The following is a 23,661-nucleotide window of genomic DNA, read 5'->3' on the forward strand; positions in this document are numbered from 1 at the left end:
AGACTTTTATTAAAAGCTTGTTAATCAAATATCCAGCTGAAAGCTTTCTTCCAGCCTTAGTTACTGCCATCTCCTCATCACTCACCACCCAACTCACCAGGACACATTTTATTCATGTCAGGTCATGTTCAGCCCAGCTCACACATACACACAGACATCCATACAGTTTTATTTATAGTCACATATATGCATGCATGCATGCACAGACACTGGTTTTGAGTTACACATGCAAGAGGTTTACCCATTCCTATTTCATTTATGCTGGAGATGGGAAGGACATCAGGAGCACACCTGTATGGCCCAGAAGGATGGGGAAGGGGGAAAGCCCCATGTCACTACACCAGGAGAAAAGATTCATCTTTTTTTTTTCAAGAAAATAAGACATGCCTAGTCCCAAATTCACCAGGACCTGCAGAGATTGAAGCCACAACAGCCACAACATGCTGTAACAATCCAGTTCTATACTGGTATCTCAAGCACCCTGCAGGAAAACTCAGGGGTTTCCACTGTGTTCCCAGATCCTGGTGCATCTCCCAGTAATTCAGTTCTCAAACCATTGCCCAGAGACTACATCAGTCTTTAGGACATTAGAAACCCATTTTAACATGATTTAACAGAACAAGAATAAATAATGAGAAAAAAACAAAGTAATGAAGTTCACCCTAGTTTGGTGATTTGTCTCAAAAAAGGCAAAAATGCCTCCCATCTTTATGGGAGGGATAGTCCTACAGAAATGTCTGATCTCAGTGGCCTTTCAGGAAAGATGAGAAAAAATTTAGGCTAACAGAAAAATTGGTATGACCCACACTAAAACTGTTTGGCTTGTTGGGAGTTTCACAAATGATAGAAAACAACTATTTCACATAATGAAAATCAAATTTTAAAATCACCATTTCTGTCTAGAGGCTTCAGAGCTCCAGCTCCTAGGTTTAGAAAACTGCCCCTGATCAAGATAGATGACTGCTGCTTACAAAATGCATCAGCAATTGCAGGACTGCCCAAAAAGCAGATGATGTAGATGAGAGAGAGCTGTCAGACAACCAGTTATAGAACCATTAATTATTAAATCTATAGGTTAATGAATTAATTGTAGCAGTTAATGCCTTGCCCCCAAAACACTGTTGTGAGAGAAAAAATGCAAAGTTACAGGTCCCTCATGAGACAACCCTAGCCCTGAATGCACTGACCCTGGCTACTGAGAAGGGTCCCACAGCCATGCAGGGTATTGAGGAGGAAGAGGAGGCCTTCCCCATGACCGATCCCACAACTCCACTCCTGCTGTCCATACCCCAAATTCTTCCCTCTCCTACTCTCAGAGTACTAAAGAGAATGCCTTTTTAGCTGAAGTACCTAAGTTCTCTCAGCTTGAAAGAGGCAACAGTAGATAAACCTCAGATGCTCTCTACTTGTTCATCCCTTCCCACAAAGAGCACCTTTTGTAAGCAGATTAGCAGTTATAGAACAGGAATACAACAAGAGACATCCAGATTCACACAAAAGCTGGATTTAGATCCATTACAGTAAAATAGTTGGAAGCTAAGGTTAAAAACACATGTTCATCATGACTTTAAATTCACAGCCTTTTGTGGGCAAGGCTGTAACAGACCAAGCACACTGTAATAGCACAGCAGGGTGATTTAAGGATGAGGGAAGTGTAAACCAGAGTTTCACCCTGAGTATCAGCACTTTTGCTCTTTTCTGGATTTGAATTATACTCTTTCAAGTTGCTTTACTTTAATGTTGGATTGTTGATATAGTAATCTAAGGAGATAATAAACACAGCCCACCAGGAAAAAAAAATCCAAATGCTAACAAAAATTCTTGATATAAATCAGACTGACTCAAGCATGCTCAATGACTTCTTCAAAGGACTTATTGATATTCATACAGTAAAACATGTCTGTACCAATAATGATAATTAACTGCTATGTGCCTTTCATCCAAGGATCTCAAGCTGTAGCTCACAACAACACTATGAATTAAGTATGGTCTCTGCATTTCACAGAGGTTCTACAGCCAGAGAGCAGCTCAATAACAACACAAGGAGCAAAGCACAAATTCCTTGAGGAGATGTGGAGGGCAATTTTTAATACTGGTAATGCACCCATTCTGTATCTTTATCCATGCTCTATCCCCCATGCAGACATAAATTCTTTGTCCTTTCTTGCCTACCTACAACATACAGAAACAGAAAAAAGGCCCCAGTTTCCTAAACCAGAGCCCAGTCCAGCTAAATCTGTACTGTGCACTAGGGAAAAAAATAATCCCACCTCCCCAGGAAGCCCCACAGAGCTGTGGATGTCCACCCAGGAGTGACACCGCTCCAGCGTGTCAGCAGTGCCAGCACAGAGGTGGAAATGGGCCATCACCTCCTTCCTCCTTGGTGCAGGGCTCAGCCTTGGCCCAGCACTAACCCCATCTGGGCTTGTACTGCCAGTGCCATTGACTGCTCAGTGCTGTCAAATGCCTCCTAAGAGGCAGAAAACAAGGGTAAGTGTGACCTGTGCTCACCAGGAGTGGCTCTAACTCATCTCTGGTCATTCTGTGGCAGAGCCCTGCCCTTTGTGAGGCCCAAACATAAGTGACTCAGGGAAACCATTCCCCCAACAGCAGAGAAAAACCCCAGGCAGCAAAGGTGCACCCCTAAGTCACACTGCTCTTGGAGGAGAATCAGCACACCAGGGCCTGCTGATAGCTGGCAGAACCAAGGCATGGTCCTGTTCACCAAACAGGAGAGAGGCAGGCTGGGGGCATGAGCCAGACCATGTTTTCATCAAGGAGATATCCAGAACCTTCTCTACTGCCTAATACTTGCCTCCCTATCCCCTCAGTTCCCCTTAAGTTATATAAGCAGGAACTGAAGAGGTACAGGAGCTGCTTAGTCTTTCATTCCCTCACCTACTTCAAGATGTTTGTCTTTTTACTGCATTTTTTACAATCTTCTGCTTACACCTAATATTTGTTGTGAGCATTCATGACTCAAGTTTTTTGATGCAAGGATTTGTTTCTACTATGCCATATTAAATCATTTGAAATTCAGTTTTTTCCTTAAAAAAGCTTCAGCTTTTATTTTCATGTCTTATTGTAACAAAAGTAAATACATGCAAATTCACTAGAATTTGTTTTATATTTAAGATTTTGAGATGCCATATTAGAATCACACTGCTATTTCATGCTGCATAAGTTACTTATACACTTATACTACAATTCAAAATGCTAAATCTCATGGACACTACTACTGTACATTACTGACACTGCTGTTATTAAATAATGTAAGACAAAATTATTATTTAAAAATGTATACAAAAGGAAGTTTGGGGAGCAATGGCTTCACAACAGATCTTGTGAATACTTCATTCAATGAATCAGTATTTCCCATTGCAAAAAAAAGAAAATCAAACAAACAAAAAAACACCTCAAAGTAATGAAGCTCCTTGAATCTACTGCTGCCTTTGGAGTAAATAGGTCTCAGTCTGTCCTGTTCTGCACCTCCTTGATGTCTTCGGAAGCTCAGGCAATTCCCAGACACAGCTCACTGTGCAGAGTCCAGAATGAATGGATACCAGCCAGTTCCTCTGCCATCTTGTACTAGGCTGACCCTGAATTCCAGGCACCCAGCAAAGTTACTCTATCACTCCCCTCCACTAGTGGAGAGGGGACAGAAAATGTAACAGGTTCCTAAGCTAAGGACCAGGAGCAATCACTCACCAAATACCATCACAGACAAAACAGGCTCCAAGTTCAGGAAATTAACTGAATGTATTACTTACAAAATCACTGAGATTACTGAGAAGCAAAATAAATCTTAAAAACACCTTCTCCCCCCTGCCCCCCCCCTCCCTCCCAGGGTCTACCTACTCCCCTCCAGTGGCAGAGGGAGACAAGGAATGGGGGCTGCACAGTTCATCACAGGTTGTTTCTGCTGCTGCTCAGGGACAGGAGTCCTTCCCTTGCTCCAGTGTGGGGTTCCTCTCATGCAGTTCTTCATGAACTTCTCCAGTGTGAGTCCATCCCATGGGCTGCAGATCTTCATGAACTGCTCAATGAAACTCCCTTTCCCCAGGATGCAGTCCTTCAGGAGCAGGCTGCTCCTGCATGGGTCCCCCACGGGGTCACAAGTCCTGGCACCAAACCTGCTCCAGCCTGGGCTCCTCTCTCTACAGGTCCCTGCCAGGAACCTGCTTCAGCACAGATTTCCCACACAATCACAGACTATTTTGGGTATCCACCTGCTCTGGCATGGGCTCCTCCATGAGCTGCAGGTGGATCTCTGCATCCCTGAGATCCTCCATGGGCTGCAGGGGCACAGCTGTCTCCCCATGGGCTGCTCCATGGGCTGCAGGGAAATCTCTGCTACAGCCCCTGGAGCACCTCCTGCCCTTCCTTCCTCACTGACCTTGGGGACTGCAGGACTGTTTCTTTCACATATTCTCACTCCAATCTTATCTGGCCACAATTACATCTGCAAAGCAACTTTCTTATTTTCCTTTTTAAATATGTTCTCACAGAGGTGTTACTACAATTCCCAATTGGATCAGCTTTGACCAGCAGTGGGCCCACCTTGGAGCTGGCTGCCATTGGCACTGTAGGACATGGAGGAAGTTTCTGACAGCTTCTCACAGAAGCCACCTCTGTAGCTTCTCTGCTACCAGAACCTGGCCATGGAAACCAAACACACACCTACAGAATATACCTGCTTAATTTTATCTTCTGATTGTAATTAGTCCAATCCTGAAATGGACAGTGATAGGAAAAGTTCACTGCTGGGAATCCATCTTGGTTCATTTTTCCTAGCTTCCAGACCAAAGCAAACCTTTCCCATCAGAGTGCCAAATCCTGCCAATGAAAAACCAAGTCATTAAGGATGGACCCTGCTGAAGTTCCCTGTGAGATTCTCACTGCTCTGGACTCCTGACACTGGAAGAATATGATGTGTGCTGCCAGGATAAGGCCCACACCTCCTGGGTTTGGCTGAAAGACGTGCAAGCAGAATTTCAGGGTGACTTCAAGAGCAGATGAGAAAACCTTTTCCATCCACATAGCATTGTCTCATTCTCCAGGGAATGTCGTGTCTCCTGTGTTGTGTACAGAAGTACCTTTGTATTATATCCCAAGATTTTAAAAGCACCAACAGAAAAAATTTCACCCAAGAGACCTTTTTTTTCTCCTGTTCCTTAATATCATCACCAGAAATTAATGAAAAGCTTTCTACACTGCAGAAGATTTTCTGTTTATTGGCATTACTAGCCATGATCATTTCCACATGTTCCTTCATTGGGAGGGGATGCTCCTCAGCCAGGCCTGACATTAACCTTTACTGCTGCCACCAAAAAGGTCACTTATCAGTGAAAACACAGCAAACAATTGATTTAAGTAGCAATTATGTTAACCAGTTTCTTCCAGCCTAAAATATAACAAGCCCCGCACCTAGAGAAGAATGGCATAGATGATCTTTTCTTCTGTTGCCATGATTTTATTATTTAAAAAAAAATCTTACACACTAATTTTGGTATTGGTTTGTATTAAGGATCTTCTCCTTGGTATCTTACAGCATTTTTTATCAGGTAACAGAAAAGATCTCCTCCAGAATGAACCCACAGGCAGATCAGGTGAAGGAGACATCTGAGAACTGCTGGGTCTAAAAGCATCAGACATCACTTCTGCTCCAAAATAACAAGTTCACCAAAACCTCTGAGAGTAGACACAAACTTGAGAATCTCTGAACTGGGGTCAGTCTTCCATGAGAAGAAAAATGTCCTCTGCAGGGCTACCACCTCTAATGGGAAAAACAATACTCCTCTGAGCCCATTAAATCCACATTTCACTGCAGCTTTCTAAGAATTGGAGATAATTCAGTGCCAACAAGCAAGTATTTCCTTTTGGGTCCCTTAACATAGGTATCTTCTCATGCTGGACATCAAATCAGCTCATCCTGGTCCCAGAAGGCTGCTGACATTATCCCCAGCCTGCACTAAAGAAATCACTGCACTGGAAAACTCAGGCTTTCCATGTCCACACTTGCTCTTAAGTGAAAATTAGCTCAGTTATAGTCCAAAGGAGCCCTTTAATGGCCAACATATGCTTTGGCATCCTGCCAGCAGAGCTCTCTTAAGGCCATCCAGCAGAGTGACACCATCAGTTACAAAATCTATGTGTGTCAGGTCACTAGGTTATGAAACAGAAGTGTTGTAAGCATGTAAGGACGTGGCTTAGGCCCTGCTGTGAGCGAAGACAAAATTATTGTTCTGGAATCAGATTACTATCTTGGAAGGCACTCCAGTAAGAAAGGGTCACTGCATTGTAATAGCATTAATACTGGGAAATACGAGTTCCAGTGTTCAGAATTGTTAAAAAACACTGAAACCAGTAAAGATGGCAATCCATGGGGTGCTACTACGACACTCAGCTAGCACGATGGTGAGGAACTGCATGCTTGGATGGAAAAATCCATCTCAGACTGCACTGTGCTGGACTACAGTAAAAATCAGAAGTCACTCTTTCCACAGGAAATGACAGCAACACAAAATGAAAACCATGATAACAAGCAATATGACTCTCCCACACATTACTTCCTAGTAACACTGAAGAAAATACACATGTAGCATACTTCAAAAAAGTCAGCTCCATTGCAGAGGTATCATGAGCAATGAGTGTGTGTCCCTCTGAGTCAGTCCTGGCTCTCAAACCAACTGAGGGCCAGGAGAGTGACAGAAGGTGAAAACTATAATAAAATCAAAAAAGAAAGGGGAAAAAATATGAGAAAATAAAGTCAATGCAGGCAAAGTATCATTACATTGTACTGATTCAAAAAATGCGACCTGTATGAGTATTTTTAAAATACACACCATGGCAGAGAGAAAGACAAACTCTCAGACAAGTGATACAGCTGTCAAACTATGCAGACATATGTGGAAAAAAGAGTGGCCAATATCAATAAACATCTAGATCTAAGCTGAGAAGGACTGCTAGGGTTATTTCTGGTTTACAATTGCACTTCTGTAGCAGTCAGTTACTCTGCCTTGGCTCTTCATCTCACGTAGTGGTTTCCACCATAGTCAAAGTAAATCCATACTAAACAATAAAGTATAGAGGGGGAAAATTAAAAGGTCAGACAAATATAAAAAGGGAAGATGGAAAACAATACAGATACTAATAAAGTTTCTAAATTGCACTGCAAGCGATTACAGAGATTACATCCTTCCCAAGCCGCTTTCTTCTCTCCCCACTTCTCTTTATCCTTTTCTGCAAATGAAAATGTAACTTTTGCTTATGCCTATATGTAAATGCTGAGAATCTAAGGCATTACACCAGCTTCTGAGCACTGCCGAAAAATGAAAAGGCCATTATTTGGATGAAGAATTAGTTTGTATCACTGACTTGACTGCTGCCTTTTTTATTAGCAGCTGTTAGAGAAGGGATCAGGGAGTGTGCTGGTGCAGTGCAGCTGTTCCACATATGTTATAAATAAGGGCTGGTAAAACCTCATCCTATTTTTAACATTAAGAAAAAAAAACAAGTCACAAAAACTCCCCATTAATGCCTTGTAAGTGGAACTTTTCTCCTCTTCTTGACTTTAATGTCCAGAACTGAATACTCAAACCACACCATTCTTAAAACAATATTCATTTAAAAAAGGAAAGAAAATGCAATTTAGTGGAATCAGATTTAGGCAGCCTGGAGGATGTAACCAATTAGTGTGTACAGTATCTTTTCCTTCAAAAGCAGACACTTAATCATGATGAAAACAACCCCCCGAGATTTTATTTCCCACAGAAGTGCTGGATTACTGCATTGAGGTTCCTCTAGCATAACCCAAAAGCTGAGCCACGCCTCAGGTGGCTCTGTCACCACCACCCACCCTTCCCAAAGCTGCTGGCTCCCCTTGCTCGATCGTGTGGCCAGAGCCCTGCTCACCAACCCCAGCGCAGAAAATGACAGCAACCATTCAAGGTGAAAGCGAAATCCCAGCCCCAGGCAATCCCCACTCACCTGTTTTCGGGGTCTGACACTGTCAGGTTGCGTGTCACGTAGCACATCTTGAGGGGAATTGTCTTCCTATCCCTGTGGATGGAGAGCGAAAGCTGCGCCATCGGCTCAGCAGAGGCGCAGCCCAGGCGCGGAGATTCGGGGGGCGGCGTCTCCCAGCCGATCTCTGACACGGGGGAGCCTTTCTTCACATAGGGGGTTGCTTCTCTCATGTATTTCACTATGGAAGAGAGAAAAAGAGATGGAAAACAATAAATAAATGAATATTCTGGAGTTGCATGCTCAGGTGAGTTCTCTGGACTGGTGTTAACCCTCAATGCTGTCCATTAATTCTGCTCACCAAACATCCCAGCACAGGAAGCTGTGCAAATACAGAAGATCAAGATGTGCCTGCTGCCAGTGTCGGTATGGTGCTATGAGTAAAATGAGGGAGAAGAACAGAACAGGCAAAGTAAGAACACGCAGCCATAGAGTGTAGGGCCAGGAGAGCCATCCCACCTTTCTGTGACAGTGGGTAAGCAGTCATGCAACAATTGCTTCACACAGAAGCCATGAGCTGTCTGAGGTACAGGGATGTTTAAAGAAAGACATTCAACCAAGTGACAGTATTCCCTTATCTAAAATGTCCCAGCAATACTTCCAGTGATTCCAACTCACATCTTGCTTCTGCTTCGCACTCATCAGTGTCCCACCACTAATCTCAACAACTATTTCTGCTTGCTGGGAAGCAGTTTTGTCTAATCTACTTGTACATATATGTATATATATATGGAACAAACAAAAACCAACCCCTTCTTAGCCTTCTCTTGGGGAAATAAAATGGACTTTGAGCCCTTTGTGAGAGTGAAGGTGTCAGATTAGATCTCAGCCTCTTCTGGGCTTTTTTCCAGAATGGATAAGAAAAGTGAATGTAGGATTCTGAAATTATCTTACTATATTAAATTATCTTACTGCATTATACCTTTTTTACATGTATGCTTCATATTCCCCTCTTTATGCAGGCAACTACTGCAATATTGTTCTCTTGTTTTTTAATTATTTTGGTAGTTTAAGCTCATGGTTGCTTTTGCTATTGATAGGCTTGGCAAATCTGCCAGTCAAAGCCTCCTTCCCCTTCACAAATCTGATGGAACTCAGACAAGACATCCCATTTACATGCCCTGGTTAAGCCAATATTCCCCCAGCACACAGCTGTGGCTGCATCACTGGCTGCTGCCACATGATTGTCCCCACAACTCAAACAGCAGTGACACAACCTGAAAGGGCCCGGGCATTGTGAACTTGCCTGGGGGAGTTATTAAAACGCTGTGGGAGAACATTTCAAGGAAATGGTGCAGATCATCGTGTCAGCTCAACTGAAGAAGCTGGGAATGACTGAATAACAAAAAGGTGGGTAAATTACAAAAGGGCATTGTGGTGAAGGATGTTAAATTAGGGAAAGCCAACTGAAGTTTTTGAGTTCAAAATGAAAGCAAGAGAAGTATTCAGAAGAGTGGAGAAGAACAACAGTCTTCCTACTATCTAAACTACAGATCAGCTGATTAGCTTCAGCAGCACTATTTCAAGGCACTTCATAAAAATTTTACCAAGAGAGAAACCAGTACAAATCTAGAGTCCAGGCTCTGTGAGCTCCTATTGCTCTTTTTCTCTAAAACACCTTAGTGCCCATGTTGCCACTGTTCATTTTATCCTTTTAAAAAAAATATGTTAACTTCAATCACAAGGATTTCTCTGTTTAGGTATGTTATGGGATATTCCTTTTTGGGAAGGACCATTTGTGATTTATCAGAAAGGCTGTCAAGTGAACACTGATGCTTTTATTTCCTTGTCCAATCATATTCTGAGTATTTTCTTAAATTAATTTGTTCCCTTCTCAGGAAAGAGTTGGCACAGAATTCCGCCAGGCTTCCAGAAACTGTTTCAGGCAAAAAGAGTTGAGATTGATTTTTAAAAACTTTTTAGATATCTACCTAAAGTCCATTATCTAAAAACCTGTGTCACCTAACTCCCCAAACCAGTGCTCATCTTTGCGTACTCCAAAAACTACATGATTTTCAGAGGTGCTGAAAATAAGCAGTTGTTGCCAGTGTCACAAGGATACTGGTTTCAGCAGCTGCCATCTCAGTTTGGATGTACTCATAGCCTTAGGAAAGCCAAGAACAGAACAGATACAGATGTGTGAATCTATTCCTGTTAACACTGAACGAACACGACCTTGTCATTAATTTCCATGGGCGGAACAGCTGAAGCTGTGAAAATCACGTTCAACTTCAAACAAAATTTTGTTCCCTTTAAAATTAGAGATTAATGATTGCTCTGTTGAAAAAAGTAATCCAGTCAGTTTTTGAACACTTGTACAATGACATGCCAGGAAATGTGATTCCAAATAAAGGTCCAGGTCTCAATAGTGTAGCTATTTCATCTGTGCTATTTTTGTCCTTTTCCAGTTGCAGTTATATCCATTCAACCCTAGCATATTTTAATTAAGAGGAGGAGAGAGGGGCAGGGGGAGGAAGGAAGCTGAAGTAAAAACATTGGCTGGAAACTTAAGCAGAACACAAAATGTGGTTTTAATTCCCCAGAGACAGGACAGAAGAAAAGAGGCAGCCTTTCCATGTCCCAAAAGCCAAGTTTCCATGCGATGTACCGGTGAATTCATGGCAGACAGCTGCAGTCTTTCACAAAGTCCCATGAAAAAGGAAGCAGGAATAGGGGGAGAGCAGAAACACCATCCTCTTTCCAGAAACTGAGCCTCGAACACAGCAAAAGCCAATAAACTACCTTGAGGAAATACATCCTATGAAAATTCCTTCCAACTTCTGAACTCACAGACATCTAGTTTCTACTACATCTCAACAGAAGATGGTTGCTCAGCCCCAGGAATATGAACAAAGAGCTATTAATGCACTGATAAACTGCTAACAACATCTTCATATGAAATTCCACAGTAGAATGAAAAAATGAAGTAAATATATGCTTTCTGTAAATAAATAAAAAAATGAAATTAAAAAAAAAATTTCTAGCTTCTACTAATAACATTCCACTTCCTACTAAACACAAGCACAGGTCTCAATTCATGGCTAAATTCTGCTGGGTTTTACAGCACAGACTTTATGGCTGTTGCAATTCAGGTGTGATTCATATTTTAAAAGCCCCCAAATGGATACATATAAAAGCACAAATATAATATGGGAGTGGAGGAGGTGGCAGAACTTGATCCATTTATGTAATTTTTTGCTATTACTTAAACTTCAGAGCCACTGTTTCCATTTACTCCACCAACATCTGTAATTACATGTCCATAACCAAAGCCCAGTTTATGAATTTAGCTGAGATCAGGCACACATTGTTCAGATGAGTCATAAGTTTTATCAGCAATTATTTCCTATTTACCTCTAAATTCTGGGTGCAAATACTGCAGAACATGCTGTTTTATAACAATGCACCAGCAACCCTACTACATACATAGCAATTTAGGATGACCCCACACTTTTACATTCTGCAGCCTTTTCACTACCCACTTCTTAATCCACATAGCAGAAAACAAGTTGATACCAGTATCTATTATAGGTATATTCCTATTCCACACTGCACTATCTGAGAATCATGGATAAAGCAAAGTTAAACTGCAGTTACACAATTCACTTCCATAATCACGTTTTAAAACCAGAAAAAAGATGATACAGTCTATTGGACATTAAAGTAATAAAGTGGATAATACTGTTTTCAGAGCATTGCACTCAAGAGCTGGATTTTCTTTTTGATACAGTGGCACAAATTCAAGCACTGACTGAAAAAGAAAGCAACTATCAAAAACACTGGGTTTATATATTGCCAATGAAACTACCTAATGAATTAAAACCTCAAAACATTTAATAAAATAAATAAAGCATGCCATTGTATAACAATTTTAAATTATGAATAACTATTTTATAGGCATATATACACATGTATATCTTTGGAGTATATACATATGTCATATACATATAACATATGTATATATGTTATATGACATATATATATGTCATATAACATATATACAAATATTAAATATGTATTTATATAAAAATGGTGTATTTATATAAAAATGCAACAATCTTTAAGACCACCAGAATACTGCAAACACAGAAAACAACATGTAGGGACTCAGAAAAAAAATCTAATAGTCTCATTATTTTAACTCAATTTATTTATAAACTGTAAGTTTAGTCAGGAGTTGTTTAAACTTATTTGTTTGATGCTATAGCTCAACTTCAGAGATCCTTATATTCAATACTAATTAATGATCCATACCCTTTTGCTGCACCACTAATAAGAAACTGTGGTCAAGCAATTAAAATTCCAATCTCCGGAGTGCCCCTCCCCACCAAGAGAAGAGGAAGGGAAGTGGCAATCAAATTAATTAATCCACTGATACACATTGAAACAGTCTGGATTTATTTTTTGATCTGCAAGACAGGCAACGTAGCTTCCAAAAAAGCACTTCATTTATTTGTGCTTCTGCCAAGTCCCAAGACTCCACAATGAATGCTTTGTTACTGTTCACAGATGACTTTTTGGGGAGAAGAAGCAGGCTTTTAATGAGAGAAATACTACAGCCCAACTTGGTCAGGTTCTTGGCCAGACGCCTTTCTGAGGAACTGGGACTCTTCTGACACACTCAAACTGTTTCCTAGGAGGGAGGACAAAGACCACTGAGGGGAAGCCAGCAAGCCTGAGGAAAGCTCTTTTGTTACTACAGGAATGAGGACAGGATGTGTAGGTTTACAGTACGAAAGTAAAAGGAACAAGATACCCAAATCTGATTGAAGACACTTGATCAAGGAATTCCCCTTTGCAGGAGAAAAGCACAGAGTGTCCTCTACCATAATACCAGCATTGCCTGCTAGGCTTTATGTGAGAGATCAAATTTCCTCTAAACTCAAGCCAAGTGCCTGCCTTACAGTGAAGCACTGTATTAAAATGAGATGAGCTGCTGGTGCCATCATCAAAACTATGACCCAAAGAAAAGAATTTATGAATCAGACCATCTATGAAGACACATCACATGATCCTTTCAGCAGCTTTAATCTGGGCATAAACCAAAAAACAGCCAACAATCCTGCTTGTCAGTGTTTCCACTACATTTCCTACAGAAACATCTGTTACTATGCTCAGACAAGTATTATCCATTAACATCATCTGCTCTCCCCCATGCTGAAATGGATGTGAAACAGTAAACCTCTTGATCTGCCAAAAGCATCAGATCTCCACCTCTGGGAGAAGATAGAAATTAGTTAAAATAAACACCTTGAGAGAATTAAAAATCTCCTTAATGCTTTCGCCATTTCTCACACTGTAGTAAGACTGTGCTCAGCTTCCCATTTTCTGCTGTTTTTAAAATAATTCCATTGAATTCGGTGAATTGTCTGTTCATCTCTTAAAGAGACAGGCTTGGATTTAAATCATAAGGGGCTGTTTTTAAATCCTTTTTAAAATATATTGCACTTATTATACTTTTTATGTGGAACACAAGAAGGAATATTTCAAAAGATTAACTTCAGAAAGATCCAGAAGACAAACACATCTTTAAGATAAAGTTTACCTGAAAGGAGCACCTTAGAAATTGGCCCTAAAATGTAGCTAGTAAGCAACCAGGCTTCAAGTTTGAGTTTTCAGTAGCATACAAATAGGCTGGATTAAAAAGATCAAAAACTGCATTTTAAAAATATAAAGAATACTTCACAGTGTGCTTTTAAATTCGCAGCTGCTTTTATAGGAAAGTTGAAGCTATGGTAAGGAGGGATATAAGCACCATCACACACTTGCACTCAACAAATGAAGGCAATACCTTGAAAGTACCTTGCAATAAGCAATTTTATGTAGTTAAGAGAATTTTTTTGTCAACAAGGCAAGAGATTTGCAGTCCTGGCCCCATCAAACAGGAGAAAATGGGACTAAATAAGCTCTTCTCAGGAAGCCATGCAAGCATGTGGTTTGTGAAACCTCATGGGTTTGACGATTTGAATAGGTCACAGTGATTAGCCACCCTGTGTTATCTACATCAGACTTCAAAAAACATAACTCACCACTAAAAATGTCTTAGAAGTTAAGAAATGGCAGGGGAAAACCCAGCACAGGTCTTGGCTGGAACCCCCTGTGGATTCTTCCTCCTTCCCATCTGCCCCAGGGGCCTCCACTCTGGTTTCAGCACTTGTGAAGCTTACACACATAATGGAGATTACATTCCCAGGCCATCCCATGTTTCTGTGTAACACCAAAAATTCCTCCCTTACTTATCCTCAGTTTCTTTTCCTGAGACTTTGCCTGTGGTGTGGGCTGATTCAGCCACTGATTCCCTAGGCCTGACGTCTCCATCACCAAACACTTCTTCAACAGTTTCTGAGTTTCCTCAGCATAAGTGTTTTCTAGGGAGGGAAGGCTTTATATGTCTTCTTATCTTATGCAGTGTATCAATTTTGTCAACTGTAAAGCCTCTAAATATTAATTTATATTCATTCTTCCACAAAGCCCTGTTTTTGTACTGCACATAGAGCGGCATGAGCAGACCACACAACTCAGGTCCCACCAGCCTGCAGGAGAAAGCCTGAAAGCTTCACCTCCAGTCAGCACTCCCCACCCACTTCTCTCTGAGGTCACCTGGAGCTGGTCACTGCTAACCACCCCCCTTCAGCTCCTTTGTGAGCTGAACTTCCATGGTCTAATAATAAAGTTCATGTTTAAAGTTAACAACAGCACATAGGCTCAAGGAAGCAGGATGAATTTCAGTGCTGGGGTGAGATTTTCTGTATTTCTCTTCAAAACAGATTAAGAGAAATTAATCAGACACAAACTTGTGTCACACACACAATGGAATCAATAATGGAACTGGAGGCTGAATATGTGACACCAGCACTTAAGCTGATAAATTGATTAAAAGCAGTCACAGGTTGTCAGTAACCTGGTACACAAAATTCTCAAACTGGTAAAGTAATAATAATAATAATAATAATAATAATAATAATAATAATAATAATAATAAACTAAAGGCAGACTGTTTCCATTGGGTGTTTCTCAATACTTTCCATTAGAATGTCCTTTACTCATACCTACTACACTAAATGTGCTACAGTTTCCTTCAAGTAATTTAGTTTATTTTAAATTTCAAAGTTTCTGTTTCAATCAATTGGATGTATTCAGTTCACAGTTTTGATATGTCACTAACAATAATTGCATGAATTCTAGAGTCAAGGTCCCATAAGCTATTCATCTATCCTTCAAAAACTTTACGTACTGCAGCAAAACAAATGCATATACATCTCTTCATAATCTGAAAAAAAAATTTAGCTTGTAAATCCCAGAAGTACAATGTTTGGTGAAAAAAAAGATGCTTATAGCTTGATCTAGGAGACACTGATGCTATCTTGAAGAACTTGTACTCAAAAGAAACAGGACTCAGTGGAGAGCAGGGAGAAGCTACATTGCACAAGTGTCTCTCATCAAATAAAATACAATTTGAAAAAACTACTGCCAAAACCTGAAGACTGTAGCTATCTAACCTACTACTTTTTTAAGTAAAATGTGACACAGCTCATTTGCTACATTGTTATGTGACACTGAACTCTGCAATTAGAACTAAGCAGATCTTTCATAATGGAAGTGGGAAACATCTGAAACTGGCAATTTGGGAGCTGAACATGGAAATTAGCAGTCACATTTTGAGAAAAAGCATTGTGGGACCTGTGAGTCACTCACTGATAACCAAACTGGAGCTTTGGCTTGTCCCCAAAGCTGAATGTGTTCTAAGTTTAAAAAAAAAAAAAAAAAAAAAAAAGGAAAGAAAAAAATTTAAAAGGAAAAAAATATGTAGTTTAGTCAAAAGGAGTAGGTAATCCTACTCAAAGTACAACAGAAAAATATAACTTCATGAAAAATAGAGAAATGGTGCAAAATACATTTCATCAATGGAACTGTAGCACTCAGATTTCTAAGGGCCTTCTCCTACCCAAAACTGACACTACATTTTAAAATCTTTAACCTATATGTCAGGAATAAGTTGATTCAGAATTTCTTGTGTGTTGCTCACGCTTGTTTCCCTGCCTCTGTCAGTATTTATAGATCCCTCTCCCATCACCCACACACTCAGATGGAATTCAAGGTGTCTGGTATTGCCAGCCTGCTATAATTTTTCTATTTACATGAGTAATCTCAAGTGTCAGAACAAATATTTCAGCCGCTAGTGATTATGTGAAAAATACATAAGGGTATTACGGTTTTAGAGGATGCTGTTATTTCAGCAGGCACACAAATCATTAAGTAGTACAGGGTAGACTGAAAATGGCACTCACTGAGAGGGAAATTATTATGCTGTGTATGATTGTACCTCTTTTACAGATGGCTAAACTGACACAGGCAAGTTAAACTGCCTTCCTCAAAGTCATGCAGTAAGTCACAGACAATTCTCAGCATTACACTCAATTTCTACCTATATTGCTTTTTCTCTTTAAACAAGTCAGAGATCCTAGTGCCAGTGAAAACTGGATTTGCAATGCCTACTGTCTTCTCCCTATGAGAAGACCTTTGAGGATCTTCTAAGATCTCTAGGATTTATCTTGAAGAGCAGAGCTGCAATCACTTGCAAAGTTTCAGTTCACCCTTTTCATTCGTCACTGGACAATACCAAGAGCTTTCAAAATGAACAAACTCAAAGCACCGCATTCAGCTTAGAACTTGCTATAACTCCTGTGGCTGGGCTGTGCACCAAAAGGCATCAGATAATTATAAAAGTCTTTGTTTTGGGGAACCCTTTAGTTTGCAACCTTACCAACAGGACAGGCCAATGGCCATATCCAGAATGCCTGGTTCTGAAGCCCAAGCTCAGCCCCACACTGCCTCTGCTCTACCTAAAGTCATTTGCAAGACTACCCAGCAGGAGAGTGGCAGGCCTGGGATGAGGCTTGGCTGTACACCTATTTCCTGGCTCATCTACAGGCAAAAGAAAACTACCTGAAGCAGACATATTGCTCACTGAGGCACTGGAAGGGAGAGAAGAGCTCACATGACACCACCCCTTGTATTTCAAGGGGTAAAGGAAACAGGACTGTATATGCAGGAAGGGTGATGAAAAGAGTTGGACAATGAAACATTAAACCACATCCTTGAGCCTCAGTTCTTTGGCTCCCAGTTAATGGAGTTCTTTTCTACCAGGGATTATTGTTTTCTCTAGGAATAAGCCACTGAAATCCTATCAACCAAACTACAACAAACAACAATTAAAGAATAAGCACACCAGTCATTAGCATCAGCTAAAAGGTTTTCAGAAACCACCTGCACTTGGAGCAGGCATGGGAAATTCTCAGAACTGACGCACAGAAAGAGACTGAGACTGAAACCCGACTGTGCTGCCATAGGACTGTGGATGGCATCATGTGCTGCTCTTTGCATCTCAAAGTCTCTTACCAAGATGACAGCTCTTCTGTTCTCATCCCTGAGGGGCTATAGTTACTGTGTCTTAAAAAATGCCAAGGATCTGTGATGGAATATGGTCCTCCTGGAACTTCAGTGCATAATGTAATTTGGGGTGAGAAATACTTGAGGAGGGGCAGGTTTATTACTTTTAAATAGCCTCATCTAAAAAAACTATTCTACAGACAGGATCTCAAAAACTAATTAGTGAACACAGTGAACTCACAAAACACAGTGAATCCTCACAAAAATACTGATTTCAGAAACTGTTTTTTTTTCCATGAAATGGTTTTGTGAAGTGCTTTAAAAATACATCTTCATTCGAATTCTATTCTTTCTCTACAAACAAAACAGAACTGTGAATTGACATTTTGATTTAAAATTACTTTTTAAGATCAAACTCCTTTTCTAATAAATATTGCATAGAGTTTCCCAGCATCCATTCTGTCAACTAGAAAATTTATACAGCTATGATTCTATTAGGTTTCTTGCAGTGGACTGAGCATTTAATCAATGAGAGCAAAGAGCATCTAAACAGGGTTAGGCTGCAAATTCCTTTCAGTGAGAAGTTAAATCCCCATTAGCTTTGAGCCATAAGCCCCCCTGGGTTTAGCATGCAGCTTAAAAGATAACTCTGTGAGGGGTCATGGCTCTTTACTGAGGCACAGAAAGCCTATTTCACAGACCGCCCTGCAATAATAATGTAAATATAATCCCGTTTCAGTGGGCACTTTATCCTTACAAAAAACAAGCGGTGTTTTCTGTCCCAGAAAAAAAAAAAATCACATTTATCTTCAATTTAAGGGTAAAGTAATTCCCTGCTTCATTCAAGCCCGACTATAGAGAGCTACTGAGGCTGTCCTGGCCCTGCACTGATGCTGGGGCCAGCAAAGTCCCCCCATCTCCTGTAGGGCAAGACAGGCTGCTCTCAGCAGCTGCTTTCAGCAAGTGAAGTCGACTCGGCACATCAAAACAATTTGCTAAATACCGGTCTTGACTGTTTCAGGTTAGGTCAAAGCCAGGTTAAAATAGTACAATCTATTGTTTTTCAAAGTCTGCAAACTGTCTGCCAAGTACTTTTCGGTCAACTAGTACAAGAGGCTGATAACAGAGGCTGGAAAAGAAACTGAGCTTCAAAGGGCTGTAATAAAATGCAACTTGTTCAAATCATCACAGAGAAAACCATTTGTTTAATCAGTGAGAAGAATGCTAATTTGTCTGTATCTCAAATTTATTTGCCATTTGTATTACTGGAACCACTTACCAGGATTAGTGAGGAACCAGGGCAGAACAGCCTCAGATGCTGTTCAAACACAAAACAAAAAGCTGGTCCCCTCCCAAAGATCTTAGAAATCAAGAACAAGTTAAAGGACAATAGGGACACGACAAGAAAATAAGCAGGCAGAAGAGCCCACAATAAAAATCATGCATCTCCCTGTGCTGTTACAGCTGCACTGCATTCCCTGTAATGGAGACAGCAGTAGCAGGTGCTGTAAAAACAGGTCTGTAAAAAGCAGGTCTGTAAAAACACTGAAGAAAGCTGACTGGGGTGACACACTTGCTAGGATGCTTTTACAATGAATAGTGGCAAGAATTTTCCCTTGTTCTCACTGCTACTTCCGAAGAAGGGATTCCATCAAGACATAAACTTTCAGCACCACCTCAGGCATAAAAGGTTTTCACACTGGAGCTGTAGCCTGAATTCTGCTGTTAAATATAAATATAGATATAAAAGCATTTATCTGAAGCAAGGACAGCTGAAGTGACTGGGAGCAATTGGGCAGATGAGGATGCCTAGCAGAGCCTGTATGGGCAGGCAGAGTGGCCTCGAGGCACACAGAATGAAAAGTCCTCAATACATGGGCAGACTGACAGCAGCTCTGCTGAACCTCACAACCTCTTGGCCTCACACGTTCAGGCCAATGCACAAAAAAGGGGGAAAAATACCCTGCTTATATGTCTGTCCTGTGAGACCTGGGGATAATCCTGTTGCAAAAGTAAATAAGCTTGCAAGGCTTGCAGAGTGAAAGCAAAGGATAGTACATGTGCATGTTTCATTAGTGCAACTGGTTTTCTTTATGCTCTGGCGTGGGAGCACCTTTGAAATGAGGAGCTGAAAGCACAGCTTTCTCAGCCACATCATCTGTGCCTTTACAGAGGCTTGGGGATACACAACAGGGATAACTATCTGTTTGAGGCTTGTTTGCTTTATTTAGCTCAAGGGCAGGTCTCTCTGCTACTTGCAGAGAGCACAATCAGATAATATCAGTGCTGCTGCTTTTTTTTTTTCCTTTTTTTTTTTTTTTTTTTTACAGCAGCAGCACTGATGGGCACAGAGGGTGAAAGAATGTATCAAGAATAATTTCTGCCTCAAAGAGCTTCTGATCTCAAGGTCACTTACAATTTCTGCCAAAGTCACTGGGTTCATTATCAGTGGGAATTAGCTCAGGTCAAATGGTCAAAGCTGAAGATATGAATAGTCTATAAAGAAGCAAAGAATGGGAAGCGGGAGGAAAACTAACACTGGCAGGTTATGTAGCAGCATGAGTAGCTGTTGAACTCCAGTTCAACAAGAGATATCCCAAATAGAACCACTGAAAAAGAGCTTTGAGGTCAGCTTTAGTGCTGACACTATACCTCAGTGCAGATTGCAAACATCAGCCTGCCTGCATCCCTTCAGTCAGGGTGACTCTTCTCTCATCTTGCACACCAAAGACCATGAGAATCATATCAACATATATTTCTAGAGATCACTCACATAAATAAGCAGACCTTTGGACTTATTGCTATTGTAGGTTTGTGCTCCAGTTTTTAAAGGACAAGTTTGAAACTCTAGATTTCAGCAAATATCAGAAACTGATAATTCAGTATTTATCTACAATTCAATATTTATCTATAATTCAATACTCATCTACAACTCTTTAAAGACCAATTCTGCAACTGCCACCATTTTAGAGACTGTAAGAGGCTAAAATAAAGTTGGTGGCAGATGGAGAGCCTAAAGCAAAACCTTTGAGGAATCTGCCTGATTGGTTACTGAATTTAAGGAAAAAAGATGAGGATCTGGGAGACGATTTTAAACTGGCTGGTGGCAGAGGTATGTCTGTGACATTTACATCTCTTCCAGCACAGAGAGTGTTAGAAACTTATTCTGGTGGATAAATAATGGCCCAGTAGTTATCCTAAGTTAAGAGCTGAGAATACTGGAGTGCTGTATGCACTCTTTGTTTAACCAAGGGTTATTCTGTAGTTGTTCCATTAAATACATGATAGATTAGAGAATGTACAAGCCTATCAATTACAAAGAGGGCAGACCAGTTCTGAAGTTTGTGCCAGTAAACAGAGTACTTCTAGGTCACTTCAGCTTCCTCCAGACTTTTTTTCACACTATTTATATTGCACTGCCTCCTTGTCTTAGACCACTGAAGGGACAAATCATCATCACCTTCAGAGGCAGGACTAGGAGACTCGTAGGATTCTTGCAGATTGACAGCACAATCCCTAGATCTCAGTTTAGCTTACAAACACTAGACCTGGCTCACACTCTGAGGTTTATAGGATTTGTACTTAGCATGCAGTGACACTAATGATCAATGACCAGAAAGCCCTCTTCAACAAAAGTGTTAATGAGATAATTCAGTAGCAGCAGATATACAACAGAGCAACTATACAGACACAAGCCAATTCAGTAATACCTGGACATTTATATATGTACACAGACATACATGCATCTTTTCAACACATGCCATGTCCTAGGCCACTGTTAGAGATTTCTGGCTCCCCATTCCTCCAGCAGCTATTACCAGATCACAGGGGTGGGTTCTACCCCTCAACCCCTGGCACCAATCCTACATTTTTTCCTCTGTCAGGAATGGAGCAGCAGCAGCAGTCTCCCCTTCAGCCAGCGTGTGCCCCAGCCCCTTTGCTGACTCCCTCCCATGGGCACACACTGCTCACCCTTCTCACCCACCCCACTGACTGCCAATCTCTTCCCTCACTGCCCAGAACACCTCACCTTCCTTTTTACTCTTTCCTTCCCACAGCAGCAGCCTCTAAACTCTTCTGCTAAGGAAGGGAAGGAGGAAAGAGAGGGGGCACAGAGACAGCCAGTGCTGCTGGGCCAGGCTGCCCTTGCCTCTTCCCCTTTGCTCCGTGCAGAGGCTGCACACAGGGAGCAGCAGCTGCTGCTGGACCCCAGCACCTCTCCCACCCTGGCAGTGCCCTGTGCTGGGACAGGTGCTGCAAGAAGCTCCCAGGCTGTGCCTGCAGGGCTGTCCCCATGGGAAAGCACAGCAGCAAGGGCAGAGGCATCCCATGAGCTACGTGTTGTACTCTGGTGAATGATGAGAACATGTTCATGTCAGGAATTCTATCTACTATTACACAGAAATATTGTCTCTCTGATAAAATATCTTTATAACATTCGTAGCACTCTCTAACCAGTATTTTCAGGTCACTTCACAGCAGCTCAGCACCCATCAGTCAGATCAATTTGTGGCAGTAGAGTTTTAGTGCTCTCTGCAAATGGATGCCTTGGATAAAGCAGGAATGAGGTATCCATGCTGGACCATGGCATGGCTACCACAACCTTTTGGCAGGCATGGGGAATTAGAAGAAATTAAAAGACAAAATATATATTTAATAATATAAAGTCAAATTAAGTTTTAAGAAAGGGATTGTGATTTTAAGAAAAGAAAACTTTATCAAATCAAGGACACTGTATCCTAAAAACAAAACAAAAAAAACCCCAACAAAACCAAACACCACAAACCACGCAAACACAAAACAAACAGACTGTTTATTGGTGCTGTTAAAGAGATGTTACCTAACAGGATGAGCAAACTCATTACTGCCTGTCTATCTCCTTGAAATTCTTCACTTTCTTATAGTCTACAGTGCATTTCCAGAGCATTAGCTGCAATGGCGAATTCCAGCTACATTCAATACAGGCAGTAATTAAATGGTTATAAAAACGTGGAGCTGGAATGCTGACAAGCTCTATGAGCAGCATTATCAGCAGTGACGGCCAGGGAGTCAATCTGCTGCACTTCTCCAATGGTTTAAATAATGTTTGTCAGGATCCCACAGTCAACACTTTCTCCCCCCTTCTCTTTGCATCATGCCGCAGTAATTGTGCAGATGCCTGCTGTGCTCAGGAGATGGAAAGATTGAAAAAATTCTTCATGAGAAGTAAAACACCAAGAGAAAACCTCAGCCAATCAAGTCATGTTCCACCTTCCAGCAAGACTAACGCAACGGGCTACCAACAGCTTCTCTCCCAGACGTGCAACCAGTCCTATCGCACCCCAGATCTTCCTATTTCTTACTTGTGAACAGAAATAATTATAATTTTAAATACACACTCAGGAGTGAGTGGGTGACATGTACCCATGAGGCTCAAGAAGGAGCCTCATATATTTACCTCAAAATTTGTGATCTGGGCTTTTGTAGTAGATGAGAATCTCTTGAACATAGCCGTGGAAAAGATGATGGGCTATGCTATTGCCTTGGTCCAACACTTCTTACTTAAAACCATTTCCCCAATCTCCTACAGTGTACATGTAGCAGCAGGGCCTCTTTGTTCCCCAGGGAAGAAGTGAGGAAAGCAGGTCCAAGCACACAGTGATCAGGTGGTTCCTTCTGCTGTGTCCACTGCCCCTCACCCCTGTGCTGGAGCAGAGCTCTGCTGTAACTACAGCGGACTGAAACCAAGCCTCTGACTCGTGCTGTGACAAAATGCAGGCTCCTTTGCAAGGGCTAGCACTTTTAGAAGAACCATTGTTTTTCTTTAAACTCAACAGTTGCTCCTCCAGCAGGAGGAAAGGAAGTGTACACAGGCCTGCCAGCCAGGCCATCCTGCATGGAGCAAAGCCCCAGCTGCTCACACAACCCTGCCTGCTCCTGGCATCCATCAGACACAGAAATACCAGCAGAAGCAAAGGTACACACACTGATTTTTTCCTTACATATTCTCTTACACATTCTCTGTTTTGTACATATTCTCTGTTTACTACTCTACAGTCTTTCTGCAGCCTCAAACAGACATTCAATTTAAATTACCTTTTCCTACCATCCTCTGCTTTTGATATCCTCACTACATTCCTTTTCATGGATACCCACCCCTTTGTGCTTGCGCTCTGTTTCTGACCAAAAACCTACAGGGCTTTCCCAACTGGTAACCACTACGGGGAAAAAAAAAGATCAGCTCTATTTTATCACCTGATTGTTTCA

The 23,661-nt window shown here is 41.2% G+C and overlaps 1 protein-coding gene across 1 annotated transcript in view; it reads right to left on the reverse strand.

Moving 5' to 3' along the window:
- The window catches only part of SNTB1 (syntrophin beta 1), a 112,312-nt gene that overhangs the window by 49,354 nt on the left and 39,297 nt on the right, over window positions 1–23,661 (reverse strand). Inside the window, exon 2 of the mRNA XM_066565958.1 lies at window positions 7,990–8,206. Within this exon, the coding sequence (XP_066422055.1) occupies window positions 7,990–8,206 (217 nt within the window). The remainder of the gene's footprint in view (window positions 1–7,989; window positions 8,207–23,661) is intronic.

This window comes from Molothrus aeneus, chromosome 1, assembly GCF_037042795.1.
Source record: "Molothrus aeneus isolate 106 chromosome 1, BPBGC_Maene_1.0, whole genome shotgun sequence".
Taxonomy (NCBI): domain Eukaryota; kingdom Metazoa; phylum Chordata; class Aves; order Passeriformes; family Icteridae; genus Molothrus; species Molothrus aeneus.